Genomic DNA, 19,709 nt, shown 5'->3' on the forward strand with positions numbered 1-19,709 from the left:
AGGATATGGGGAAGCACCTTAAATTGCCAAGATCATCCTTTCATCCTCCACATGTTAGCAAACCCATCTCTCTTCCCTGAGCTCAAGGCCAAACAAAGGACAAGAGAGGGCCTGGCCCTTAGGGGAACTTTATTAATATCCAAAATATGCAGAGGTCCTGCCTTCTACCCTGAATCAAAGACTTTGCAAATACCCGGCCTGGAATTTGAAAGGCCCTGCCCTCTTTGATAAGGCAAGGTCCTGCCAGGAGGGGGTGGGGGAACCAGAAATCTTTCCAGCCTGAGAACTCCCAGCCCTGATCTTCCAGCTCCAGCTTCTCGCAGCAGGTCGGTGGGGAAGGAAGGGAGGGCGTCCCTGTGCCTGGTTTGTCACTGGCTCCACCTGCCTCGGCCGGGTCACCCAGAGCAGGTCTCTTCCCGTGGTGGACCTCAGTTGGTCCAGATGAACAAGAGGGGACGAAGCGGCCCAGTGCCATGGAGGAATGTCAGGGCAAAAAGAGTCAGAGACCAGAAAGGAGGCTCCATTCCCACATGTGCCCAACGAGAGCCAGCACGCCCTGTGCTACCCACCTTAGGGCACTCGGCGGCAGGAGACAGGCAAGGAGGGTGATCACACTGGTGTTTATTAACAGTAAACTAACAGGACACAGATGGGTTGGGGAGACACCAGGAGAGAGACAGAGACCTGGGGACGCATGTGCAAGAAATCGTGCAGCTGTTCACAACCCCTGCTCTCAGGAAAGCAGGGCCCCAGGGCGGGCCCTCTGGTGTCCATGCCCAAGAACAGAAGGCCCAGGGCTCTGGCCACAGGCCGGGGTATCAGCTGACCCTGCACTCTGCCTCTGTCCCATGCCCACCTCCAAGGGCCCACATCCAGGAGCAGAGTGGCAGCATCAGGACCAGACAGTCACGCGGATGGGCCACCTCCCAGTCACTCAGTGTCCTGGTCACCCACTGCCAATTTCCCAGCAGTGGCTGGAGCTAGAGGGCATGGGGAGGGCCACCAGGATGGGAGAGAAGGGAAGAGAGGGGGCCCTGAGGCCTGTTTCCCCTGGTTCCTATCTCTGCAGCTGGCGTGGGTCTGGCTTCCTCTCATGTCTGAATTGTGCCCCGGGCTCCCTGCACTAGGGAGTACGGGGTTCAGTGAGGGAAACTGTGGGCCTTTCTCAGAAGTGGGGAGTCCTCCTATCTTTCCCTACCCCAACCCTAGCTCAGGGTTCCTCTTGCCCATTTCTGCAGGTCTCCCACCTCCACCCTGCACCCGGCACTGACCCAGAATATATTCTACCTACAGCCTAACCAGATCATGCAAACCCTCTGCCCACCCCACCATCCCTGGACGCCTGTCCTGGCCAGTTTTCATCCCCATGTGACCCCATTGTCAACTGGTCACACCCATGTCTAGCACCACACTCCCTGCCCCTGCGCCTTAGTCTGTGCTCCAGGGGAAGAGCAGGGGCCAGCAGTCTGACCTCCACCTCTGGGCTGGGTCAGCTCCTCACCAAGGCCGTCTCCCCCCTTCCTCTCTCTCTGAACTTCTAGGGCCCTCAGTCCCACCTCCTTCAGGAAGCCTGGAGGTCACCCTGGCATGTGACCCACAGGGATCCTTCTTCCACTCGACTTGCTAAAAGCTCGATGGCAGGGCTTTGTGATGCCCAGTCTCCCCGCTATCTCTGGTTATGTTGAAGTGAGTGGAGCAGGCTCCCCAGAGAAGGGGCTAGGCCCTAATCAAAGATGCAGGGTGGTACCTGTGGCCACATGAGAAAGGAAGCTAGCTGGTCAGGAGGCCTGGCCATGTGACCTTGGCCAAGTCCCTCCTCCCTGGCCTCAGTTTGTCCATCTGCAAAAGTGGAGGCTGAGCTGGACCATCCTCAGCTTTGAATGGGAGTGTGTGTGGGTGCATGTGTGCATGTATGTGGGTGTGCATGTGTGTGTGTGTGTGTGTGTGTGTGTGTGTGTGTGTAGGGACAGACAAGTTTCAGGAGAGGCAGAGGCCACGAGGAGGGATTTGCACTGGGGGACCAGCATCAGCTTGGCAACCTCCCACAGCCTCGGACCTCTCAGAACCCAGGGGCACAGCTGCCCTCTGTGGCCAGGGCCTCCTGCCCACCTGCCTCCTGCCTCACATCATAGATTCTTCCTCCTCGGCAATCTCTCGGTCCACCTCGATGGCAGTGTTCTCAAAGCTGGTGATGCCCCCATATTTGCGCATGTGCACCATCAGCGGTTTGGGTGACTGGCTTCCAGCCAGGGTGGCCACATACATGCCTGTCCGGTTCTCCTCCAGCGATGGGCCCCAGTCCATGGCCGGCCGGCTGGCCTGCTGGAGTCGCTGCAGCAGAGCAAGGATAGTGGTAAAAAGGGCCAGCTCTCAGGGACTGCTCCCCAGGGTCAGGCACCCGGCAAAGACCCCATCACACCACCTGATTAGTCCTGGAACACACTAGGGAGAGTCAATATCATTCTAGTATTTCCCCAGGGAGTCACGCCATACCCAGGGGAAAACCCTGCTATGCCCCTTACAAGTGGGGTGACCTTTGGGCAAAGAACATAAGTTCTGCTTCCTTCTCTGTCACGTGGGAATCATGGCCTCCCCCCCAAAGGGTAGTTTGAGGTCTGATGTGCAAGGCCCAGGGCTTGGTCAGGCTCCACATTCAAACATGGTGCACTATGGAAACGTACCTGGAGCATGCTGTCCACCTGCCATTGGCAGTGCTCTCGCGGAGGGGATCCCCACCACACCCACCACAGTCTCTGTGTCCCAGCCCTGCTCCTCTCAGTGATGGTGGCTCTGCCACTCTCCTGCCAGCCCCTCTTGTGTCGACTTCCTTGCTGTTCCCTAACATGGCAGCCTCCCTTGCCTCAGGGCCTTTGCACAGATGCCCTTCTGCTTGGATGCAACTCAGGTCACCTCATCAATTTGGTCAGGTCTCTGTCACCTCCCCAGAGAGGTCTCCCCCTTACCACCCTGGCCAGACACTTACCTTCCATGTCTCTCTATTCCTTTGTTTTGCTTTAAGTATAGTACTAACCACCACCTACACTGTCTCTCTGTTCATTGTTGCCCTCGTTAAAACACAAGCTCCCAAGAGCAAGGACTTCCAGCTGAATGTCAATGCAGAGACCGAGGTTTCTAGCATGAGCATTGTTGACAGCTTTATCTGGGGGATTCTCCGAGTGGGGCTCACCCCTGGGTACGTGGGGAGGTTTGCCCACCATTGTACTCCCCCACACCTGTATCCTCTTGTGACCATCAGAATTATCTCCAGACACTGAAGAATGTGCCCTGGGATAAAATCACCAGGGAGAAGCCCTAGCTGGGGACCAAAAGTGCTCACGGTGTCTCAGGCTGTACCAGTGTGGGCTTCTCTAGTCGTTAGTCTCCCTACAAGACAGTATCTGAAAGCGATGTTCAGAGAGGCTCACTGAGCTGGCCAGGGTCACACAGGTGGAAAGTGGCGGCGCTGGGGCTTGAACCTGGGCCGTCTGACCCTATCTCAACTTTTGCAACCTCTGACTTTCTGGACTGACGACATTGAGAAGCTGCTTTCTTCTCCCCCTGTGTTATGTCCCTGCCCTCATGCTAATGACAGCACCCAGGCTCAGAGGGGCACATTAACTTGCTGAGGTCATGCAGCTGCCAGATGGCCGACCTGAGGTTCCAACACCAGCGTCAGCGGTGGAAGCCCTGGTCTGTGAGGGAGCATCCCTGAGCTGGGGATGGTCCTCTGCAGTGCCCAACACCTCCAACAACATGCCCCTCTCCCTGCTGTGGGTGCAGTGGCAGGCAGGAGGGAGGCAGGGCAAGGCTGGAGAACCAGGAGATTCTGGGAAGCTAGCAGCGCCCCTCCTTCTGCCTTGGGCAGACACCCTGCTCTCCAGCACAGAGACAAATGGGGCTCCTGAAGGGCAGAGAAGGGAAGGGCTTGCCCCAGGTCACGCTGCAGTTGAAGGACGGGATTCCAGGACTCCCATGCGATCTGGGCTGTGTGGTCACAACCCACTTCTGCCAGGGAAGGGCTCTAGCCTCTCTCCAAGTGGAGACATGGACATGAGATGAAGGGTAACCAAGGGGAGGGGCGGCTACAGCATGCTAGATGAGGGGTGCCTGTGCCAAGGTCTGATTTGTACCCAGCTTCAGGGATGTGAATATCCCCAATGGTGTCAATTTCAAGCTGGCCACAAGGTTGTTGAATATTTAACAATAAGCTCTTGTGAAAAAGCCTTGCTGGCTCTGCACACTTCCTATGCACATGGGGGTGAGTGGTGGGGGTGGGTGGGGGTGGGTAACTCAGCCTCAGTCTCTCTCCTGACCCTAGCAGGCTCACTCAGCTCCATCTCATCAGGGGAGGGCCCCGCTCAAGGTCACACAGCATCACTGCTCATCCAAGGTCCTGCAGTCAGTACTTCCCTCTTCTAAGGCCTGAGGTGCGTGCCTGCACCACACAGCGTGTACCCTTTGTGCCGCTGGAAAGGCTCACACCTTCACCCCATGCCCAAGTCACTTTGGTGGGCTGCACCAAGGCTTCTGGGCTCAGAAAGAGGGTGACAGCCCACTCTAAGGAAGCTAGGGACCCATTTCAAGCCCCAACACTCACCTGACTCACCATGGGCAAGACCCTTGTCCTCTCAGGTTTCCCCAAGACATGTGGGCACTGGCCCCCATGAGTGGTCTTTTGACTGTGCCACCTTCCCTCCACGGGCCATAGGGGCTTGGGGGCACGGGGCAGGACTCTAGCCCGATCTTGTCAAGCGGGTCTGAGCTGGATCATAGCTCAGGTGCTGGTTAGAAAAACTGCAGAATGGGGTAAAAGATGCCTGCAGGGTCCCAGATGAGGCCTTGGTGCAGATGGGCCCCAGCCAGGGGACTCAGGGTGGGGCCATGGTCAGGAAGCTTGGGGTAGATGGGCTGGGGCAGACTCACCTCCCACAGCGAGCCCTCCTCTCGAAGCACAGCCACCAGCATGCCGGCCGGAATCATGAGGCAGGACAGCAGGCCCATGAGGATGCCCAGCAGCTCTGCCCAGGCTGGGAAGCGGTAGCTGCCATACTCAGAGGGCTGGTACTTGACGATGCTATACACCAGCAGGGCCTGCGGGTGGGGCTCCCAGGTCACAGAGGGCCTCGACTGGCCGGGCTTGGGAGACCCCAGGTCTGAGCGACTGTCAGACTGGGATAGACCAGCCCAATGCCATCCCCAGAGCTGAGAAAGACCGCTGCCCAATTCTGGATGGCCCAATTCTAACTTACACCGAACCTGAAAGGGTCACCTTTGCAACTTGGCCTTGCTCGAGCTAGTCCTGCTCTGAGTTGACCCGATGCTGACCCTATAGCCTAGCTTGGAAGCACCCTAATTCCTGAAATGGTCTATCCTTGAGAGGGGTCCCCCCAAGGTTGGGAAAGCACAGCCTCAAAGCCCCAGCCCTGAGGCCCAGAGACCTGAGTAAAGCCCCATTCATTTTGCCAACCAAATACTGGGCTAGGTCCAGCACAACCACAACATCTGGGGGCATCAGCAGAGGGGAGAACAGCATCCTGGTGCCCACCCCCGCTTCCACCCCCGACAGCGGTCCCTCTGGGCTAGGGCTGCCAGACCGAATGCCCAGAGGAGCCCTGCCCTCAGCAGCAGCCCTCCCCCCGCCACTGACCAGCAGCGTGGCCGGGGACAGGAACAGCCAGCAAGCCCTGAAGTAGAGGCCTGGCTTGAATCCCAGCATCATGTGGATATCTCTGCAGAACCTCTGGATGCCTGCGCGGGAAGGGGACGAGGCTGATCCACCAGCGGGCCCCACAAGTGCCAGCAGCCCCCAGCCCACCCGTTTGCCCCCACTGGAAACCCCAGCCCTTGGGATCAGGGACGCAGTGCAGGGGCCCCACTCTCCACTCTCACTCTCCACTCCCACTCTCCGCTGTGTGGAGCCTCAACTCTGCCCCCCACAGCCCTGCTCACCATACACCCGGGTGACGGCGAGGCATGTGGTGATCACCACCACCATGAGCCCGAAGCTGGCGCTGTAGTCATCCAAAAGGACCAGCCAATACATGCCCCCCTGGAACACAAGTCACAACTCTGGGGTCCACTTGCCCAAGCCTCACTCCCTGCCACTGCTCCTTCTCCAGGTAGGAAGTGAGCAGGAAGCAGCCAGGCTGGGGGGCGGGGGGCAAGATGAGGACATCTTTCCTTTGAATGTCTGCTTCCATCTCAGGGAACCCTAGGGGCAGGCTCCCTACCGATGGCAGGAAAATAGGCTCAAGGAGTTGAGGTCTCTGTCCTGGCAAGGACGCACTCTGACTGCCAAGCGGGGCCTCTGGGTTACAGACAAGGCTATTCCTTTGGGGAGAGGGTCTGGGTGACCAGTTTCTTCCCACAGAGAAAGAAGCAGGTGACTTTGGGGGTGCTCTGCCTGGTCATGGACACCGGGCTTCCCAGCCCCGCCCACCTGCCCCGCAGCGCCACTCACATCTGTGGTGAGGACCAGCCCCATCAGGTACATGGCCACGCAGATGAACCCCGAGAACACGGCCTTCTTGGGCCTCAGGTAGTATGGGAACTCGTCTGTCACAGCTGTCACAATGGTCTCCAGAAAGGCAAACTGAGGGGGATGGGGGGGCGTCTGTGTTCTGTCCCTACCCCCCCAACACACACACAGACACACAGACATATCACACACAGACATACAAATACACAGAGCACATCGCATATTTGCACTTTGCACACACACCACACACACAGATACAGGCACACCTCTCACACATACAGCCACGCACAAAGACGTACAGACACACATCACACACACCATACACTTATCACACAGACACACAACACACAGAAACAGACACAGTCACACTTCTCACACACAGACACACACTGCACAAGGGGTCCGCTGGCAGAACAAGGCCCACCTGGCTGTCCAGGCCGAGGGTCAGCAGCATGAAGAAGAAGAGGAAGGACCAGAAGGGCGCCAGAGGCAGCATGGTCATGGCCTGCGGGTAGACAACAAAGGCCAGGCCAGGGCCTGGGCCACCGGCACTTGGTCAGCCTTGGGGGTGCAGCAGGCCCCCACACACCTACTCCAGTGCACACGGCTGCTTACTCCAGCTGGGGCACACTCGCTTAGCCAAACCCAGAGATATACACAAAGTACGTGCTGCAGACGCGTTCTTAATTCCTGTGACACAGGCAAGCACGTTGTGGGTCCTCAATGGACATAAGTTGATAAAATAAATGAATAAATAATGAATATATGAATAAACACCAGACCCAGATAGAAAACCTCATTTGAATACACATATGTTCACAATCACTGCACAAACAATCCCATTAACACACATACTTAGAAACATCATTGGCACAAGCTACAGATTCACAAGATCATTTGCACCTTGGATGCAAGTGCACACAGGCTTCCTGACACTGGACGTGACTCACTGGTCAAGAGAGGCAAATTACTAAGATGTGATGAAACATAAACGTCACAGACAGAATTTGCTTGTCTCCAGACCCAGGGTGGCACACGTTCATTTGCACACCCATCCCTTGGCACTTGGACTCCCTTGCACACACCTGATGTACCCATCTACAACACTGCTGGTCCACACCCATGCGCCCTCGCCAGCCCAGTGTGCCAGGCACACATCCTCGCCCGCCAGGACTGGGCGCCCTGCACACCTGCTTTGGCAACTTGATCCACAGGCACACCCAGCTCCTGAGACATGTAACCCAGGACAGAGAAGATGGCGAAGCCAGCCAGGATGCTGGTGATGGCATTGCCCAGAGTGACGATGAAGGTGTCTCTGTGGGAGAAGGTTAGGCACAGGCCATGGTGAGCAGGTCCTCATCGCATGAGACCCTCCCCACCAGCCACTATCCTCCACCCCAGCCCCTCCCTTCCTCCCAGCCCCTTCCTCCCCCACTCACCCCCCTCCCCCCAGCCAATGCCCTCCCCCAGCCAATCCCCACCCCAAGCCACTCCCCTCCCCCCTGAAAGCCCCTTCCTTTCCCCCCTTGCTTCACCCCCAGCCCCTCTCCTCCCCCCTCCCTCAACCACTTCCAATCCCCCCAGTCACTCCTCTCCCCAGCCACTCCCCTCCCAGGGTCTGAGAGGTTGCACTCACCTGTAGATGTTCTGATGAAATGTGTTGTAGGAGGCAAAGGTAAGGAGACCCCCGAAGCCCACACCCAGGGAGTAAAAGATCTGCAGAGCAGCTTCGATCCACACCTGTGACAGGGAAAGACAGAGATGGAGATGCTCCGGTGTGTCAGGTCCAGGGATGGTGTGGTGAAGAGCCTGGCTCACAAGTGCCAGCCTGCTCCCACACTGACCCTTCAGAACTTGGGCAAGTGTCTCCTTTCTTTGAGCCTCAGTTTCCCCAGCCAGGATCCAGGTGATCTCTAAGCTTGGTCCAGTTCTGAAGGAAGTGGTGCCTCATGTGAGTTTTCCATAGATTCATATTGACAGTAAGTCTGTGGAGCACCTTTCCTTCCTACCTGGACTGGCAGGGGCCACATTTGGATTCCAGCCCCACTACTTCCTTGCCATTCTGGGCACAAGGTCCCTCATCTGTAATGAGGGGATATGCATAGAGCTACCTAACTATATGCATGCAACATGCTAGGCAGGGGTGGGCATGGCCATCACCAACACAGAAACCACTGCTGCTGCCATCTCACTACCAACTCCCTCCAGGGTGCAGGAGCCAGATGGATATAGGCTGGCCACTCCCTGAGGCCACTCACTGATTCTTTCAGGCCTCAGTTTCTTTATCTATAAAGTGGAAGAATAACATCTACCTCATAGGATTGTCGAGAATAACAGGTGAAAACCACTGTACCAAGCACAGTGTCTGGAACTGGGGAGTCTCAGTGGAGGATTCCCTCAGGCCAGATCCCTCCCTCTGCACCCCAGCCCAAGGCCTCACCTTGGAAGACAACAGGTGGTGGAACTGGGGTGTGAGATAGAACTGGATGCCCTTCCAGGCCCCTGGGAGGGTGACTCCTCGGACCAGCAGCATGAGCAGGATGAGGTAGGGGAACGTGGCCGTGAAGTACACTACCTGGATGGCAAGAGGGGCAAAGACTCCTCTCCACCCTGCTCCTCCTCCTGAAATCCCCATCTTACTAGCTCCCCCCAACTTTTGGGGAGTCCAGGACAGGAACAGCTTTTATCCATAACCTCACCCCCTCACCATCACTGCTTCTGAGGCCATCCCAACCGCAACCCCTCTCCAGCTCCACCATGGCTCCAGTCTGGGCTGCCAGGCCCTTGCCTCGACTGGGGCCCTCTCCTGTGTGTCCACTCCCTCCCAAGCCCCGACCTCTGCACCTCACCCCCACCCCTGATGGTCATCAGACATTTGACTCCCAAATTCCTTCAGCCCAGTCCCCATGTTCCCAAGCCTCCAGCATTTCCTAAGGGCCCCCAGGCCCCTCAGATCTCAGTGGCCCTCTGCCTTCCTTCTCACCAGACCTGATCTCCTTACTTTCTAGCTGCTTTCCACACTGTCTTTCTAGTCTTTCTCTGAATGGTTCTGCAGACACTTCTCAGTACTTTGTAGCAGGACAAATTCTAATTTATAAATGATTGCACATACCATTCGAGAAGTTTCTGAGCCCTTCCAAAACAGCTTTATGGCCCTTCCTGCCCTTTACAACCTTCAATGGACTTGTGTGATTTTGCCTTTCCAGCATCTCACTGGCTTTCTTCAGATAACAGCACCCCAGCTTTGCCTAGCTAGGATGGACTCCATTCCCAGCTCCAGAGTTGGGACCCACACCCAGCCAGGCAGCTCATGCCATCCTCCTGGCCTCTGCGTTCAGGAATGGTACACTACCCAGCCCACCCAGAGAGGCTCAATTCCAGGCTTTTTGCAAACCAGGGAAAGGGAGAGCCCTTCACTAGCAGGTACGATGTCAGCAGCAACTGCTAGGGGCAACCTCATGAAAAGTGAAGCCTGAGAAGGAGCCACTCTGGAGGAAAGCATTGCTGAGAAACTGACAGAACTACATGCTGATATCATTTGAGCCCCTAGGCCCAGCCGTGTCTGAAGTTCAACCTTCAGATTTTTCCAATTGAGTGTAACAACTGAGCACTGGTCCTTTGCATCTGGAAGAGCCCTGGCTTGTATGCCCACCCCCTAAGCACTCCACAAACACTCGCTGAGCCCCTTCAGAGTGGCTGGGCAAGAGGTTCTGGGCAAGAATTTAATTTTGAATAATAGGTCCTGCCTTGGCCACCTCTAGCCCTGTGAGACAGCCTAGCCACGCCATCCTTACCTCCACTTCCCTCTTCATTCAGTGCTCCCCACCAACCTCCATGCCCTCTCGCTCCCTTCTTTCCAAATGAAGTCTACCCATCCTCTCAGACTCGGTCCACACATTACCTCCTCCAGGAAGTCCTCTCCCGTCCCCCCACCTCAGGCCTCCAGGGCCTCCCAGCTTCACCTTGCCCGATGACTTCACCCCCTTGAGGATACAGAGGAACACGATGACCCAGGCCAGCAGCAGGCAGAGGCAGAGGTTCCAGCGAATCTCCCCCGGACTGCCGATGCCCCGGCTGCCTTGGATGTGGAGGACGTAGCGGCTGTGGGAGACAAACGTCTGAGCGTCCCCTGGTCGCCCTGTCATACTCCATGGACATAGACCAAAGCCATGCCAGCCTGCGAGGATCTCCTGATTTTTCTCCATTTAATACCCCCCCCCCATCGCCTTCAGTCCTCCACTGGTCAGCTTGCACCCAGTTGGTGTCTCTACAGACCCCATCATCCAGACTGACTGTCTGCTCGCCTTTCACTTGGTTTTGGTTAAGGGGACCCAACAGTAGGAGACTGGAGGGTGGAAGAGTGGAGGGTCAGGATATTTGCACACACACATACACACCCTCCCCAAGCCACTCCTCCCCACCCCACCCCCACCCCGCCAAACACACACAAATACCCCATCAGCATCTGGCCATGACAATTCTTGCTGGGCAGTCCTTCCTCTGAGGTTCCAAACATCTCCCCTGGTTCCAGGCCCTCCTTCACTTGGCTTAGGGGGATGGCACATCTGTCCCTCTTGCTGATCCTTGGTGCCTCTCCTTCCCCTGGATTCCCTCACCTCTGTAAAGTCCCTGCATAGACTCCCATAGTGAATTTCCTAAATTGCTTCCTGCCTTCACCCCAAGGGACACAGTGGACCATGGTGTTTCCATGGAGACCCCTGAAAGTGGCCTGAAAGACCCCTGAAAGTGGCAGTGCAGGTAAAGGGCTTGAGATACCTGGTCTGTGTCGTCTGGTTAGTCAAGTCCCAACCCAGGGGCCAGGCTATTCTGGAATGTTCCAGAAGAGGATCAGGAATGTAGGAGTCTTGGTTCCAGGAATGCATCTGCCACCACCTACTGACAAGCTTCTCAGTCCTGTTCTCCCAGCTATGATGTGGGGCTTTGAGACCTATTCTCTGACAGCCCCATTCATGGGACAATGTAGCTGCGCAGGGAGGATTTTACCTGCACTATCTGCGTAATTCCCACAGTGATCTTTTACGCTGCTAGAATCCTAGCTCTCTTCTTAGACTGACCAGAGACGGGCTTTACTACTTTACTAGGTTTGGGCCTGGCCTATGCTAAGTGTTTTGCCTCCTGATAGGTCATGCTCAATAAATATTTATTAAAAGAATGAAAAAATGGATAACATCCTATGAAGCAGGAACAATCATCACCCTCTTGGGCAGAGGAGGAAGGGGAGGCTCTCAGAGGCCACAGGAGGGCTATCGCACGGCAGCAGAGTGTCCTGAGTGCTCCGTATCAGCTAGTGGACAGCACGGCTTACATGCCTTCTTTCCTCCTCACCGCCGGCGTGAGAGACACTACCGTCCTACCCACTTCATAGATGGAGCTTTAGAAGCTAAGTACAGTGTTCAAGGTCAAGTGAGGAGCTGGGCTTAAAACCCAGACTCCACCTGACACGGGCACCTGAACTTGGCCTCCCAGCTGGAGAACCCCTGGGGGACAGAGTACACTCCTGCCCTTGCCCCCGGGCCCCCAGAGTGCCGCGGCCAGCGGGCCTGACCTCCAGTACTCCTCGCTGGGGCTGACGGTGCTGCTGAGGTTGAGGGCCAGGGCCCCGTTGCCATCCTTGGAGCCCCTGTGCTCCCGGCAGAGGTCGGTGTTCCACCAGTTGCCGCAGTGCTCCCAGGGCAGGTTGCTGGTGAGGGAGGCGCAGAGGTAGAAGAGGACATAGGCGATGATCATGTTGTAGTAGATGGCCACCAGGCCCACGATGAGCAGCATGGCTGCGCCGGCACCTGGCGGACAGAGGGGCTTCTTGCTGGCCGGGCTGCATGGCCACTGGGGAGCCCTCCCCTTCCTGGGCTTCACGGCCCTCTCTGCCTGGAGGCTGAGGGGGTGGGGGACAACCTCCCTGTCTTTCGAGACCCAGGCCATCTTGGGGGCCACTGAGACCTCACCTTTGAAGAGCGGGCTGATCTTCCAGACAGCCAGAGGCCCCAGGCTGGAGAACTGGCCCAGAGAGAGCTCCAGGAAGAACAGGGGAATGCCGCAGATGGCCAGCATGAGGAAGTAGGGGACCAGGAAGGCACCTGCAGGGGGAGGGTGTGGGGGGAGGTTCTCGGGTGTGCTGCTCCCCTACTCAGGCCCAGCCACCCCCCAACATGGCAGACAGCACCTGTGACATAAGGGAGCATTTCTGGATTGGTACTATCTTCTTTCAGGCCAGGGGAGGCCAGAGGATCAAGGGGGCAGGTGGGGATTGGGCCACTCTACAACCCCAGGGCCCAGATCAGGAGAGGAACTGGGTTCAGAGCAGGTATTGTGAATGAATAACTGAGCGAATGAATGAAAGAGCGAATTCCTGCTAAAGAAAGTACAAGCTCCTCCATCCAGACGTCAACACCGGCAGAATCTGGCTCCAATCTACTCCCATTCCTCCCCCACCTCTCCTGCCACCTCTGATGCTGTGGCTGTCACCTGTGGTCTCATGTGCTCAGTGTCCCTTCTTTTTTTTTTTTTCATCTCAGCCACCAGCTCCCTTAGAGAACTGCCCACCACCATATGGCTCTGGAAGGGCCGCCGTCACACCAGCCAGCTCCCTGCCCACCTCTCCGAGGCACATGTCCCCAGCCAGGCCAGTTCGAAACCTGCCCTGCAATTCTCCAAAATCATCTAGAGAGAGTGGCGCTGAGGAGGAAGTCATTCCGGCATTATCTGTAGCCGCCCACCACCCCCAGTGCAAAGAGGAAGCCAGGCTCAGGAAAAAATGAGGTCATCGCACGGGAAGGGGGAAGAGTCAGGAGCGCGGGAGAGGGCGGACAGGGCAGCACAGGGAACTGTGGACGTGATGGAGCTCCCTGCTGCTCAGACGCCAGCCTAACCTCACTCTGCAGACACACCGGTCTATCTTTCCCTCACTCCCTCCAGCTCTAGTTGGGGTTCTGTCACGCTGCCATATATATTTCCTTAATGAGTTGGGGAGCGATGAGAATGTCCAGTGCTGACAGACACGGGTGTGGAGAAGGTGGTCCCCAGTGGAATGCTGGATCTGTGACCTTTTGACCTTGAGCAAAGAACCTGGCCTCTCTATGCCCTTCCCCTTTTCAAGACAAAGGTGCCCACCAGGAGGGCTTCATCAGGGGTAAATAAGAGGGCAAGGGAAGCAGGGTTGAGTACCCTGGCCATGGGAAGCACTCAACCCTAGCCATTGTTGACGAGACTTGGAATAGCACCTTGACGGAGAAGCAGGGACATCGGCGGATTTGTTTAAGATGGAAGAGAATTGGTGTTTGCAGTCTGAGTGGAAGGAAGCAGGAGGTGGGGATAGAGTGGGAATGATTGATGAAGGAGGGTTCTGGAGGAGGGGGGTGTGTGTGTGTGGCAAAAGGGGGAAGTATTAAGAGCATATGTTCATGAAACTGAGGCTGCCCCACTGCCCCTCGCTCAAGGCTCGGGAAGTACCAGCCTTAGAGAGAGCGCCATGTGGGTATTTAGGCTGGGGATGAAAGCAAGGGGCCTAGCTGCCCCTCCTCTCCATGGGGTGAATCCCAGGAGACTGATGAAAGTCACACGGCTGGGTGAGCACCCTGCCTCCGGCCCCAGGCCACTAGAAACTGCTCTCAACTGGCTCAAGGTTACAGAGGAGACAGGCCAAGGCCACTAAAATCTTCACTCCATTCCAAGCATGGGCCTGTGGCCCTGGACACCCCTCCGGCAGGACGGCAGGCCCATACCTCCTCCGTTGGTGTAGGCTCTGTAGGGGAAACGCCAGACATTCCCCAGGCCCACACAGTAACCAATGCAGGAGAGCAGGAAGTCCAGCTTGCCCGTCCAATTCCCCCGGTCTGCAGCAAAGTCCACGTCCAGGTCTACATCACCCTGGTCACTCGGGGTCATCAGCAGGTCTGGGGTGACAGGCTACCAGTAAAAGAGAGCAAAGGGGTGAGGGAGGGAAGTTGAAGCTAGGTTGAAACCATGACTCCCCCAAACAAGAACATGGAATTGAACAGGGCGCATGCGAAGATGCACTGTGGTTCAGGTCACACTCGCTGCTCTCACCTGGCCTGCTATGGTCCGCTGCCAGAGCTCGGGGGCTTTAGGTGACTATGAACTTGAATGACGATGACTGGGTATTGAGCAGTACTGTGTGCTCACATTACCCAATTTCGCTTTCAAAATAACCCTGTCAACTAAGTGCTCTTCCAAGCTTCACTTCAATGGGGGAAACTGAGGCTCCAAGAGGTATCCTGATGTACGCAAGGCTTTACACCACCAGTTAGTGGGGAGCCTTTGTCTTGAACTGAGGGCCCTTCTTCTGAATCTGTGTCATCAACCGCAACAGCTGGAACTTGGCTCCTCTGTCCTGAGCACCCCATTTTAAGAGCTCCACAGACAGTTGGAGCATATTCAAAGGGCAGGTGGCCAGACAGGAGGATGTTGAGGAAAAGAGGTTACAGGAGGACAAGAGGACGCAGATTGGCACAGAGAAGAGAGGACTGGAAGGAGCCACGGGCTCCCCGAAGGGAGGGCTTAGATGGACGCTCAGGGAGGCCTCAGGACTGTGACTATTAGTTCATGAACAACAAGAAGCTTCTTAAGCAGTGACCTATCTCAGAAAGTCCTAATTCTCCCGTCACTGAGGAGGCCCAAAGGCAGCAGAGACGCACGTGTGCTATGGCACACAGTCCAGCTGTATTTAAAGCCCCCTTTGCCGTGACTAGAGGAGGGTGTGGGTCCACTGGGCACCCTCTGATTGGGCTGGGCTAGAGATGGCGTGCTCCTCTGGCTACTGGATGCAAGCGAGTGTGTCCATGAGCTGCCAGGGCGCCAGCCTGCCAGGAAGCCCAGAGGCACCAGGACGAGTGTCTGAAATTCAGAGAGCTGTGCCCAGCAAGTGACACCAGGGTGGGTAGGGAGAAAGGGGCATACAGACCTTTCCTGCTTGCCTCTGAAAATCAAACCCAAGTGGTCTCGTGTGACCCAGGGGCAGAGAAGGAAAGCCTTTTATCAAATGATGGCCATGGGTTTCAGAAGGAGAGAGGACCCCCTGTTTCCAGTGAGGAGTGGTTGTGGGAAATAGGAATCCCACTGGACTGGGGATCAAGAGACTGGGGTATCTAGTGTCTAGTGTAGGCCAACTCATCATGTGACTTCACAAAGCGTCTTCAAGCCTCAGTTTCCCCACTTGGGCATTGAGGGGTTTGGAGAGATGAGTGTTTCCAAAAACTGGACTGTTCATGAGTGTCACTGGAAAAAAGTCTTGAGTCAAAGAAGTTTGAATAAAACTGAATGAACACAAAGTAGAAGTTTTCTTTGCTGCAGGACTTGTCAGATCCTTTAATGGACTAGGCATCACAACTCTAAACAGGGACTAAAATAGATGTTATTTTCCAGTTCTATTTCTGAAAAGGGTTTCAAGGAGCTCGTATGCTGGGATTCCTTGTGGGAGGTTGGGAGGAATATATGTCTAGAAAATTCCTCTCTAATAGTCTTTTGGGTAAGACTCAACAAAAAGACTTCACTGGGGACCCTGACAGTGGTTGGGCACCAGAGCAGATCCCAGGGCAGGGACTCAGTAAATAGCCACTGACCAGATTTGCTTCTTCCTCTTAAATTGCCCTTTCTGGCCCCAACCCAAGTAGATGTCTACACTCAAGTCAGATGGTAACAGAGGAGGTTCAGCAAGGGTTGTCTAAGCAGCATTGTGGGCACGGAGAGGGTGAATATGACAGGCGAGGTGCAGCTGCAGGGGCAGTCAGCTTGGTGGCAGAACTAGGGTGACAGTGTTGGCTTAACTCTCAGTGACAGTGAGGATCTGGTGGGGATCCTGCCTGAGGCTGGCAACGGCCAGAAGGTGGTGGTGCTGGGGACAGGCTGGCATCACCATGGGTGACAACGACCGTGATAAAAAGCTGCTGTTACAGTGACCAGGCTCCAAGGGTTGAAAAAAGAATATGCCAGGAAGTCCCTCAGCTGCGACTTCAAACATGCCGGAATGGGGGTGCAGCAGCTCCCAGACCCCTTCTGTCTGATGCTCCTTTCTCCATGGCTTCCTTTCCAGTTCGGTAAGCATCAGCCCCCAGAGCCACTCCCAAGTGAGCCCCAGAGGATTGGGGTAGCAGCCAGTTGATACTGGCCCTTGGTACTGCGCAATGTGAATGGCCTGTCACCTTGTGATCCCCCAGCCCCATTCAGGCCAGCTGGCAGGAGGGTCCAGTAATGAGGTTCCTCTGATCCCTCCCGAGAAGCTGCTGCCCTTTCCCTGCTCACAGAGCTGTCCGCTCTCTGTTTCCATGGTGACAAGAGTTCCAAGAGCAGGATGCTGCCAGCTCTTCCGTCCCCCTCCTTCCCCAATCAGAGGGAGGCCTGTTCCTACTCTGGGGGCAGGGGATGGGGTCCTCCAAAGCTGAGCCAATCCCATGCCTGCCTGGAGCCCCTAATCCCATCATGAGGTGAATCCCAGGGAGCTGGTACAGAATCGGGAGAGGAAAGCAACACATCAATGGGATAGGGTTGGAAGCTTGAGGAGTCGCTGCACAATTCTGCCTGGGTGTGAGACTCCCACCTCTGATCTTCCCACTCCCCAGCCAGTCACATAGGAACACACAGCAGAGTTTGCCAGATCTGTACCCCCCTGGAGAAGCCAGCAGCAGCAGGGACTGAGGAACCACCGGCAGTAGTAGGACGGCCCCAGCCAAGGTTCTCAGCCCCTCTTCAGGATGAGAGCGATAAGAGGGATCTGGGGTGCAACTCCATCATTGTGCAGACGAAGAAACTGAGCTTCAGGGAGAGGACAGGAGGAGTTCAAGATCCAGCTGCAAATTAGGAGCAGACCCAGCTCTCAACCCAGGCTCCTCTTGGACAACACCACTCCTTTGCTGCTACCTGGCACTTCACTCCTTGGTCACTTCTTCATGAGACCAAGGGAGGGGATCTTGAGGTCTGGTGGCCTCACTCCAGGTCTTAGGTTGCTACACCTGTTGTGCCTCAGTTTCCTTGTCTTTAAAGTGGGAAAACAGGACTCTGGGAGTGGAGGACCACAAGAGACTTCACAGAACAGGGCATGTGCATACATGCAGGTCTGTGGCGGGGAGGGGCAGAGGCTTTTGCAGGGAGGGAGGGGAAAGGGGAGAGTGGGAGAATGGACAAGCATGAGGAAGGCGCCCCAGAAGACCTAGAGATGCACAAGTGGTCCCAACAGTGCACTCAGGTAAGCACATAAAATAAAAGCCCATCGTTGCAGAGGGGCCATGCTTGGCCGCCCAAGGGCAGGGAACTTAAATGAGTATGTTGTGGAGGTGGAGAGGCAAGGGAAGCTGAGTCTTCAACATAATCGGCTTCTGTGAACAACTGTCCTTGGTCCCAGTGAGTGCAGCACCTCTCCCCTCCCCCACCCCAGGATACTGGGGCCCTGTTGGTGGCTGACACCCGACATGGCAGCCCAAAGTCACAGGGGAAGTGGCTGCAGAACCAGTACCCAGGAGTTCTGACTCCGTGACTAGGACTGACCAGAAAACTTCCCCGAATCCTCTCCCTCCCTAGCACACAACTTGGCTGGGAAGTCTGGCCCCACAGGACAATGCGGGGGAGAGGCTGAGGCCAGGGCCCAAGGCCCCATGAACTCAGGCTGGACGACTTCTCCCATGCCAGCTGCCACCCCATGCCCACATTCCCTGGGTCGCCCATTTTCTCCATCCTTCTTTTGCCCCACTTTAGCTCTGTTGAGAGGCAGTGTGGTCTCAGCAGGGAAGCTAAAGCTGCCAGGAGAGAAGGGTGTGGGAGAAGAAGCCCGTGGAGGGGCCCAGCAGGGCAGAGGCACGGGCAAGAAAGCCTGGGGCCCCCTGCTGGCTCTCTGCTGTAGGGGGCACAGACCAGGGCCCGCGGATGTCACCCACGCCCCAACCCCCTAATTTGTCCAGCTCAAGGCTGGTGCTCAGCTATTCCAACACCCCACCCTACAAGCAGTCCCTAGGGGAAATGTTCCTGGGGACTGGGGAGGGGTGGGAACCTGGTCCCAGTTACCCCAAATCTGTACTTCCTGGGGCCGCAGACACCTGTTCCCGGGCCCCGCTCGCCCACACCACATACACCGCGACCTCCAGACCTGAGCGGGGAAGCTGGGAGGTGAGGGGGCTAGAGCTCCCCCGCATCCCGCGGTGACCCCGCCCCTCCGTGCAATCCGGCTCAGTCTGGTCTCCCCCAGAGCCCCGAGTCGGTCCAAGTGCCCGATCCTACCCCCCGGGGGCCTCGATGCGGGCGGGTCTCCGCGCCCCTCCCTGAGGTGCGCCCGCATCGCCCGGCTTCCGCGCCCTACCTTTCGGAGGTGAGCTCCCTGGAGCTTCTTCATCTCGGAGGGCGGGTTGCTGGGCTTTCCCGGCGGGGCTTCTTTGGCGCGCAGAGAGCAAGAGAGGGAGCCCGCGGGTCGGATCGTGCCGCCGGCCTGCCTCCGCGCCTTGACCGGGGCGGCTCCCGCGCTCCGGCTGCGTGCGGGGTGGGGGCTCGTGAGGGGCCGGCGCTGCCTTCCGTAGGCTGCGGGCGTGGGGCGCGTGCGGGCGTGGGGCGCCGGCCCAGGCTGCCAATGCCCAGCCTCTCCCTGCGCAGCGCTGGAGGCTGGGGGTGGCGGGGGGGGGGGGGGTGCACCGCTACACCCGCGGAGACACCCAGACAGACTGGGCTGCCGGACTGATGGGGGGGGGGTGCGTGCGCCCCCGCACGCAGAGCTGCGGATTGGAGGGGCTGAACGCGCGAACAGGGGGTACGCGACGGAAACCTTCCGGAGGTCTGGAGGCCCAAGCCACCGTCTCCTGCGTGACCTTGGGCAAGTAACCTGCCCTCTCTGGGCCTCCTTAGCCCCAGCTGGGCAAGGAGGGAGACCGGCCGTGCCAGGGACTCTAACAGCCGCGTCTTGGGTCCCAGTGTCCCAGCGCTCCCCTGCCTCCCTGTGTGACCTTGCCTCCTCTTCATCTGCGAAATGGGGGTACGAATCTTATCTCTCTTAGGATGGGAGGAATTCAGGGGGATAGAGCATAGAAAACATTTAGCCCTGGCACAGAAGAAGGGCTCAGTTAATATTTATTGACTGGGTCTGAGGATGCCCACTCCTGCCCACAAAATTCAGATATTCACCCAATCCACGAATTTTTATGGAACATATAAAGAGTCCAGACTACTTGGATAGGTCTTGCTTTTTCAACACAGTGACATGGAGAGGCAGGTAGCATCATCT

General features: G+C 56.8%; 1 protein-coding gene across 1 annotated transcript; it reads right to left on the bottom strand.

Moving 5' to 3' along the window:
• Positions 1-611: 611 nt before the first annotated feature.
• SLC6A7 (solute carrier family 6 member 7) lies at positions 612-18,909 on the bottom strand. The gene is made up of 14 exons (XM_037508947.2): positions 18,798-18,909; positions 14,218-14,401; positions 12,442-12,573; positions 12,045-12,279; positions 10,441-10,579; positions 8,919-9,053; positions 8,115-8,218; positions 7,669-7,793; positions 6,903-7,015; positions 6,461-6,592; positions 5,950-6,049; positions 5,648-5,748; positions 4,924-5,091; positions 612-2,331 (listed from the first exon to the last, which is right to left on the bottom strand). Exons 1-14 carry the CDS (start codon positions 18,828-18,830, stop codon positions 2,122-2,124), a joined length of 1,911 nt encoding a protein of 636 aa, XP_037364844.1. The 5' UTR covers positions 18,831-18,909; the 3' UTR covers positions 612-2,121.
• Positions 18,910-19,709: the final 800 nt, after the last annotated feature.

The sequence above is a fragment of the Talpa occidentalis genome, unplaced genomic scaffold (genome assembly GCF_014898055.3).
Source record: "Talpa occidentalis isolate TD23 unplaced genomic scaffold, MPIMG_talOcc4v2.1 talOcc4.13, whole genome shotgun sequence".
NCBI lineage: Eukaryota > Metazoa > Chordata > Mammalia > Eulipotyphla > Talpidae > Talpa > Talpa occidentalis.

What these genes read in the sequence shown, in the direction of transcription:
- SLC6A7 (XM_037508947.2), bottom strand. Translation starts at nt 18,830, where the DNA reads ATGAAGAAGCTCCAGGGAGCTCACCTCCGAAAG. An exon ending in GATCAGCCCGCTCTTCAAAG is followed by an intron (nt 12,280 to 12,441) that starts GTGAGGTCTCAG and finishes TCTGTCCGCCAG; the next exon opens with GTGCCGGCGCAGCCATGCTG. An exon ending in ACCACCTGTTGTCTTCCAAG is followed by an intron (nt 8,219 to 8,918) that starts GTGAGGCCTTGG and finishes TCCCTGTCACAG; the next exon opens with GTGTGGATCGAAGCTGCTCT.